This window comes from Somniosus microcephalus, chromosome 14, assembly GCF_052327205.1.
Source record: "Somniosus microcephalus isolate GS21.2 chromosome 14, FLI_Smic_1.0, whole genome shotgun sequence".
NCBI classification, from domain to species: domain Eukaryota; kingdom Metazoa; phylum Chordata; class Chondrichthyes; order Squaliformes; family Somniosidae; genus Somniosus; species Somniosus microcephalus.
This window is the reverse complement of record NC_141000.1, coordinates 87,633,774-87,642,433: the sequence shown is the minus strand read 5'-3', so window position 1 is coordinate 87,642,433 and position 8,660 is coordinate 87,633,774. Positions and strand designations below refer to the sequence as shown.

The following is an 8,660-nucleotide window of genomic DNA, read 5'->3' as shown; positions in this document are numbered from 1 at the left end:
CTAGTTTTTATTTCTATCCTTTTTTAAATCTTCAGTTGCATGTGATTTTGGTACCCCCACCCCCTATATTACTGTCTCTCCAGTAGCCTGTTTTATCCAAGTGGACAGTACAGTTCAGATGGTGATTTCTGCTAAAGCCATCATAGGAAGCACCCCCATTGTGCTGAAATGGGGAAAAAACTCTTCAGAGTAAAAACGTGTGCTTCCATGAAGCACGTGATTTGACTAAATGCCTGACTGGTTGGTAGATTTGAATCACTGGGAATAGATTTTGCATTCATTTGGGAAGCCTAGCTATTATGTACAACTAGGATCTGCTACTTTTCAAATTCAAAAGCTACATTAAGGAACAATTTAGATTAGTTCTTTAAAAAAAAATCTTTTTCATATAAAAACTATTTAAAAGATTTACTTTGGGTGTTCCTTCAAATAAGGCTAAAATTTAAACTCATTGTGCTGCCTGTGTACTAAAAGAAATGTCACCCCATTACAATAAAAACTGTAGAAACTCGTGGTGGCCAACACTACAGTGCTGTACTTCATTCGTGCACTTTTACATTGTGGCCAGGTGCAGCTACAGGTAACCACAGTGAGTTCACTATCTGGGTGTGTTGGCTTCAGTTGTGTTTAATGGCAAACAATCAATTTCCACACAGAGTGGAGTGGGGAGCAGGTGTGGTGAGGGAAGGCAAATAATCTTTAGGCTTCAGTACATTGTATCTTGCCTCTATTCATCTCCAGGCTGCTTTCTGTTTGCCAGTTCCAAATGGCATTCATGGAGGCTTGCTTGTCCTCCTTCTTAGGCAGTCCCTCGGAACCGAGGATGACTTGCTTCCACATTAAAAATGAGTTTGCAGGTGACTGATGAGTCCAATGCGGGACCTACAGTCTCTGTCACAGGTGGGGCAGATGGTGGTTGAAGGGGCGGGTGGGTGGGGTGCTTGGGTTGACGTGCGCTACTTGCGCTTGGCTTTCGCTTGCTCCCGGCGAAGAGACTCGGTGTTCAGCGCCTTCCCGGATGCTTCTCCTCCACTTTGTGCAGTCTTGGGCCAGGGATTCCCAGGTGTTGGTGGGGATGTTACACTTTTTCAAAGGCGTTTCCTCTGCCCACTTGTGCCAGAGCTCCGAGTAGAGTGCTTGTTTTGGGAGTCTCGTATCAGGCATGCGGACAATGTGACCCATCCATCAGAGCTGATTGAGCGTGGTGAAAGCTTCAATGCTGGGGATGTTGGCCTGAGCGAGAACACTGACATTGGTGTGCCTATCTTGCGGAGGCAGCATTGGTGGTACCTCTCCAGTGCTTTGAGGTGCCTGCTGTACATAGTCCATGTCTCTGAGGCATACAGCAGGGCGGGTATCACTGCTGCTCTGTAGACCATGAGCTTAGTGCCAGGTTTGAGGTCCTGGTCTTCAAACACACTCTACCTCAGGCTGCACTGGCACACTGAAGGCGGTGTTGGACTTCGTCATCGACAACTGCCCTTGTTGACAGTAGGCTCCCGAGGTATGGAAAGTGGTCCACGTTGTCCAAAGCCTTGTCGTGGATTTTGATAATCGGGGGGGCAGCACTGTGTGGCGGGGGCAGGTTGGTAGAGGACCTTTGTCTTACGGACGTTTACTGTAAGGCCTATGCTCTCATACGCTTCGATGAAGGTGTTGACGATGGTTTGGAGTTCAACCTCTGAGTGAGTGCAGCCGCAAGCGTCGTCTGCATACTGTAATTCGACGACAGAGGATGGGACGACTATGGATCTGGACTGGAGGCGATGGAGTTTGAACAGTTTCCCGTTTGTTCTGTAAATTAGCTCCACTCCAGTGGGGAGCTTACTGAGGGTAAGATAGAGCACTGCAGCAAGGAAGATCGAGAAGAGCGTTGGTGCAATGACACAGCTTTGCTTGACCCCGGTTCATACGTGACTTGGGTCTGTGGTGGAACCATTGGTCAGGATCACAGCTTGCATGTTGTCGTGAAGCAGCCGGAGGATGGTGACAAACTTTTGAGGGCAGCCACATTTGAGGAGGACACTCCATAATCCCTCACGGTTGAGTGTTGATAACCACTGAGTTCACGCTCTGGGTGTGTTGCCTTCAGTTGTGTCTAATGGTAAACAATCAATTTCCACAGAGTGGAGTGGGGAGGTGGTGTGGGAAGGCAAATAATCTTTGGGCTTCAGTACATTGTATCTTGCCTCTATTCATCTCCAGGCTGCTTTCTGTTTGCCAGTTCCAATTGGCATTCATGGAGGCTTGCTTGTCCTATTGCCTACACGTGGGACAGATGTATATTAGGGAATAATGGCTTTTCAATAATGCTTTTCCACACAGATGACCTAGCATTATCAGGAATGATTATTTTTATTACTGTTGCAAGACCTTTGTACATCCCTGTATTCATTCTTTTTTAAATGTTGATAGGGACTGCTGTATGGTGTGATGTATGTATATATCCTTTGTTATAGTTATATTGGCTTTCTAATTTATTTTACCAATGCAGATTCAGGAGGCTCAATGCAAACTGGTTAAATTTGTTTATCAAAAGGAGGGAAAGTTGAATTTGAGCAGACACCTATAGACAAAATATGTAAAAGGCAACATGGTACTCTACGAATTATGTAACAGAAGTGAAGTTGAGTGATCTGGACATATATCAACTGTTTGTTTCATGTAGACATCAGTATTCTCAAGAAGTTGTCTGTGGCAGAAGTTCAATGCTGCTCCTGGACTTTAATTGTGGTTCCAAAGGATTAGCAGCACTGCAGACTGGACAGGAATTCTTTATGAATTGTCAATCCCAGCAAGGCATTCAAGCCCTTGGACAGGTAGCAAAAACAAGAGCTGGCGTGTGGTGGGGGGGTAGGTGAGTGCATGTGTGAACTGGGGGGAGGGAGGAGGAAGGGAAATGGTTGCGTGAATTATGGGGGCAAAGGTAAGAGCCAATAGGGGAAAGAGGGAGAAGAAAGTTTATGCCTCTAAACTGCAAGACTGTTGGAGTAGCTGAACTGGGGGGTGGAGGGTTTCTCTCATCCATATCTTTGTTACCTCGAGACTTGACTATTCCAACGCACTCCTGGCCAGCCTCCCCTCTGCCACCCTACATAAACTTGAGCTCATCCAAAACTCTGCTGCCCGTATCCTAACTCGCACCAAGTCCTGTTCCCCCATCACCGATGCTCACTGACCTACATTGTCTCCTGGACTGGCACCACCTCAATTTTAAAATTCTCATCTTTGTTTTCATATCCCTTGTCCCTCCCTATGTCTGTAACCTCCTTCAGCACTACAACCCTCTGATCTCTGCGCTCCAATTCTGGCCTCTTGATTATAATCACTCCACCATTGGTGGCCATGTCTTCAGGTGCCTAAGCCCCAAGCTCTAGAATTCCCTCCCTAAACCTCTCCACCTGTCTTTCCTCCTTTAAGATGTTCCTTCAAACCTGCCTCTTTGACCTGTTCTAATAGCTCAAGTGTCAAATTTTGTTTAACACTCCTGTGAAGCACCTTGGGATGTTTTACTATGTATAAATGCAAATTATTGTTGTGTCTGAGCAATACCAGTTACTGAGGAGACAGGAGCATGCTTTTGTGAACTGGGGTGGTGGTGAGAAAAGTCTCAACTGAATAGGATGGGGAAAGAGTTGAAAGGGAAAGGAGTCTGCTCAGTTAACAAGTCTGGCTGGTGTATTGTTAACCCAATTTTACATTGCTATTTATAATATTTAAAAACAATTTTTTTTAAATGAACCAAAATTTTCAATGTAAAAATTACTTTTTCCCTCCCACAGAGCATGCTCCTGCCCACCCTCCAATGTACCTCCCGTTGCTGCAGGGAATACGAGGGTAACGATTGGAAGAAGCATGTAAAGTTCTAAATATTTCAGACTGCAATAATCCCTTATTTGCTATGGTCATTTAAAAAAAAAGTTTCTCCCAGTAATACAGAATATGTTGCTATTGGAAGAAAGTTTTTAATTTTTTTTTAAATTAGCAAAGTCATTTTCAATAAAATTGAGCAAATGTTTCTTTTGCATTAAAAAAAAATGTACGTGTTTAAATAAAGTGTTAATCAAGATCTTTCCTTGGGGTGGGGAGGTTGGTGGTGGAATGGCCCCAAATTCCACCCTTGAAAATTAACTGTGTCATCAACACTTGAAGCCACCTTCAAGTTTCATGTTCTATGGGGTTATTTCCCCCAATCCAAGTGAAATGTTGGGTATACCTACATCTTAAGTTACAACAACTTGCATTTATATACCTTCAACATAGAAAAATGTCTTACGGTTCTGTACAAGGGTGTAATCAGACAAAAATGAACGCTGAGCCAATAAAGGAGATGGGGGCGGGGTTTAAGGAGGGTCTTAAAAAGCAGAGAGGCAGGTAGATAAGTTTATGGAGGGAATTCTGGAGCAATGGGCCAAGAATTCAGTGAACAGATAAGATGCAACAAACTGATGGAGAAAGACTGAACAGAGCAGAGTATCCTAAAGATACTATTTTATATATATTTTATTGCTGGAATATTATCCAATGGTCTAACTAAGATGATGAATCTCTCTGGTAGGGACCAGGCATGAACATGAAAATCCTCCACTGTACAGTTTGAGAAGTTCTTATTGATACTGTCTAACTGAAATGTTAAGTGATAGACAGGTGTCCTGTTAATAGAAATGTTTAATTTCGCATACATTTTACCATCCCGTAACTATTAGCAGTATTACTTTTTAGGAAGTAAATGTGGTGCAATAAAAGAAAAAAAGTTAATTTATTCCAATATACAGATCATTTGCATTAAGAGATAAAACAATAATTTTCCCCTACATATTCAAAATTAGCAAACAATTCCAACTTGTTAGATCTCCTAAGTCCTCGGACTTAACTTAAAATTCTCTTAACACAACCATTTGTAATCCTTTTGACAATTTACTTTGCCACTTTCCAAAATGTAAATGTTCTGGAGACGAGATGTTTTTGGTAGATTTAGAATCTAAAATAGGAATAATTGAAATGTCAACTGGTCATTTCAGAGTTGGTACATAATTTCCTCAGACAGGAAACTTTTACCTTTATTCTTCAAGGGGAGACTGGACAGACACTTGAGGGAAATAAGCTTGCAGGGCTATGGGGATAGAGCGGGGGAATGGGATTGACTGGATTGCTCTACAGTGAGCTGGCACGGACTTGATGGGCCAAATGGCCTCCTTCTGTGCTGTTATGACTCTGACTGTCTGACCTGGATACAAATGTAGGTCCAAAGAAATGGCTGGAGGGAACCTTGTATTACCAATTCTCCAGGAAGTGTGTATGTTAAAAAAAAAATTTACAATTTAAAACTAGCAGGTGCCCACCAACATCCATCTGTATTTTTGTCCATTTCAAAATCAATAAGCTTTCTTATCCCACATAGTCAGTTCCTGTTGCAAAGTCACACATCTCAAGCAGGTCTTGAAGTCCTATTCAAATTGGAGCTTCTGTCCTGTGAAAGTCCATGATGAAAAGATATGCTTAAAAGGAAAGTCAGAGGCTGCCATCTATATTACAACCCCACCCTGCAGATACCAATTATGGACTGTGACAAGTGGAGGTTTCTTCATATCACTACACTTCTACCACTGCGAGAACTTCCCCGTTCCTGTCAATGAAAAAACAATAAAAAACTTCAGTTTGTCAATGTGAATTTTTTTGAGCAATATTATAGCTTATTTCTGTAAGTAATGCTACCTAGTTTAAAATTTTAAATTCATTCCATGCAATTTATTTAGTTTTTAAAAAATTAAGGGAAAAAAAAAAAAATACAAAGCATTTTAAGTTTCAGTACTTGCAACAAGGAATTACGTTCCACCTCCAAACAATTACAGCACTATGACTTGTGAGACTGTATTTTACATTAGAGATCTTGCTATAGACAGCACTGTTGTATTGTGTGGCTGGAATTTGATAAATGTTGATAGTCAATATTTAATTGATCACATAAATGAAATGATATGGTCAGACTCTTCTATTAATATTGATGGTGCAAGAACTTTCCCTCTAGGGTGTGTTCTGCTCTGATATTCCACGCATGGCCCAGTCATGATCAGGAAATCTTGCGTTTATCACAGAAACCCCACAGTGCAGATAGAGGCCATTTCGGCCCATCGAGCCTGCACCGACACATATCCCACCCGATCCCCGTAACCCCCACATATCCCACCCTATCTCCGTAACCCCACATATTTTAATCCCCCCAACAGTCAATTTATCATAGCCAATCAACCTAACCCGCACATTTTTGGACTGTGGGAGGAAACCGGAGCACCCGGAGGAAACCCACGCAAACACGGGGAGAATGTGCAAACTCCACACAGAGAGAGTCACCCGAGGCCGGATTCGAACCCGGGTCTCTGGCGCTGTGAGGCAACAGTGCTAACTACTATGCCACCGTGCGTTTAGGGAAGAATCAGAAGTGTAAACTTGCATTTTGCACTCTGGAGCATCCAAGCAATGTGACATCACATCATAATCTTCAAATGTATAATATACTAGACGAAAGATCTGATGAAAGGTCATCGACCTGAAACGTTAACTCGGTTTCTCTCTCCGCAGATGCTGCCTGACCCGAGTATTTCCAGCATTTTCTGTTTTTACTATAATATACTAGAACCTGGTTACATGCAGTGAGTTAGGAAATTTCTTATAACCACACTTCTGAGGTAGGAATGACTATACTATAAAAGTTCAGAAAAATACTTTATAATACAACAAAAACTTACTGACTGTCGTCCATTATTAGATTTTCGTGTACTACTTTCCTGTGAGGCCCCATCGACTGAATGGTAGCTTGGGGGCTTCTCATTATATTTAAGTGGCTTCTTCAGGGTTTCCAACCAGTTTGCCATTCGATCATCTTGTTGCACCCTGTTGTAGCGAGAGTGGTTATCATAATCATCCAGGGAACTCCATGATCCTTGTCGCCTTCCACGAGGTGGAGGAGAGTAACTTTGGTCTCTGCGCCTATTTCTTCTTTCAGGTGAGTAGTCTTTATTACTTCGGCGATGTGGTCGTCTGTCCTCCTCATAACCTCTTCTGCCATGCCTCTGGTTTGAACTGCTGCGTCTTGACCGATCATCATTATCGGAATCATCACTATAATCTGCATGATATTGTCTGCTTGGAAGCAACTGACCTCTCCGTTGGCCATCTTCAAAATCAGCTCTCCTATTCCTTGGAGATCGGTTAGGTCTTCTGTCTTGTGAGCTCCTACTGGACCTTGATCCTTCTTGAGATCTTTGATTCCTGGAGAGTCCTGCATCCAAAATATCCTCATGACTTCTAGCCCTTCGTTGATTATTCCTCTGGGATGAGTTACTGGTTCGTTGTGATGAAGGGAGGCTAGTCTCACGGATTGTCTCCAGTATTGGAGGTAGGTGGATAACACGACGATCTATCTCTCTAACTCCAATATCGTTTAGTGATGAAAGCACGCTGGGAGGTGGACTGCCACTTGTGCGGATTCCATTTTGTAGAGGCTGTACAGTGTTCAAATTTTTCACCTCATTCTCTATGTAGTCCAGCATTCTAACAGAAGAGTTTGGGTAGGTACTGTAAGGGACCATAGTCAATGGTATACTGTGCTTTGTGGAAAAATCTACATAATGGAAACAAAAAAGAGATTAAACTTTTGAGTACACGCTTTTGGACTACCTTCAAACACATGTGTGCGTTCTATTAAGTAGACTTCTAACTGTTCCAAAGAATAAGAGAGAGAATGATTTTGTCCAGAAATGTTACATGATTGGACTAAGTATATAATAGGAACCAACTGTCTAGTTTTGGGGTTACACCAACAGGTAATTTTCAGGAATGAATGCTATACATTCACTATATAATTCTTTTTAAATGCAGCGGTTATAATCCCAAATTAGGTCCATATATGAGTGGGCGTGCACGTGTACAGCTTTATTATTATTTTTTTAAGTACATTTTTAAAAAGCGACCACATCTAATTTTATGCAAAATGGAAGGGAATTCAAAGAAAATTCTGTGAATCAGAATTATACTTGGAGCAGGAAAAAAAATACAAACAAAATCAAAAAGTAATGCCAGCTGAAAGTTTTCTTCGGTGCCACCTCGGCTTATTGTTGAAGTCACTGATGCATAGAGGTAAAAAGTCAATGTTATGTTACCATACAACTCTCTGCCTATTTTTGTATATTTACTATCTGCTCCATGAATTGTATCAGTTCAAATATATGCAGTGGCACATTAATGCTACAAACCTCTTTGTGTCGGCCCATTCATGTAGAACGAATTTAACTGGGAATTCCTTTCTTCCTCACCATACAAGGGTCTATTAAACATCCACGGCATTATACCCTTCTCAGCCTGTTTGGCTAGTTCATGCCTTGCAAGAGCTAAATAAAAAAAAGACAGTGTCACAATTCATTATATTATTCAAAAAACATTCAATAAGAGGCTTCTGAAATATAAAATTACTAATAAGTATATCATGATTCATAATCTAACACTGTTGCAATGATTTCACTTAGTAGCCAGATATTAAACTAAATTGCTGATTTTACAAATTTATTACTAGCAAAACTAAACCTTCCATAACCTAAAAATGCACTGTCCATATATTAATTAATTAGGGGTTTATTGGGGCTAACAAACAGCCCACTTGGAAT

The 8,660-nt window shown here is 41.6% G+C and overlaps 1 protein-coding gene across 2 annotated transcripts in view; it reads right to left on the bottom strand.

The window, feature by feature from the left end:
• Positions 1-4,650: 4,650 nt before the first annotated feature.
• Positions 4,651-8,660, bottom strand: part of LOC147107661 (immunoglobulin-like domain-containing receptor 1) — a 57,849-nt gene continuing 53,839 nt past the window's right edge. For both annotated transcript variants that reach the window (XM_086006886.1, XM_086006885.1), the window contains exons 6-8: positions 8,253-8,387; positions 6,747-7,621; positions 4,651-5,626 (exon numbers count right to left, since the gene is read on the bottom strand). In XM_086006886.1, coding sequence (XP_085863012.1) covers positions 5,585-5,626; positions 6,747-7,621; positions 8,253-8,387 — 1,052 coding nt within the window. In that variant the 3' untranslated portion in view covers positions 4,651-5,584. The remainder of the gene's footprint in view (positions 5,627-6,746; positions 7,622-8,252; positions 8,388-8,660) is intronic.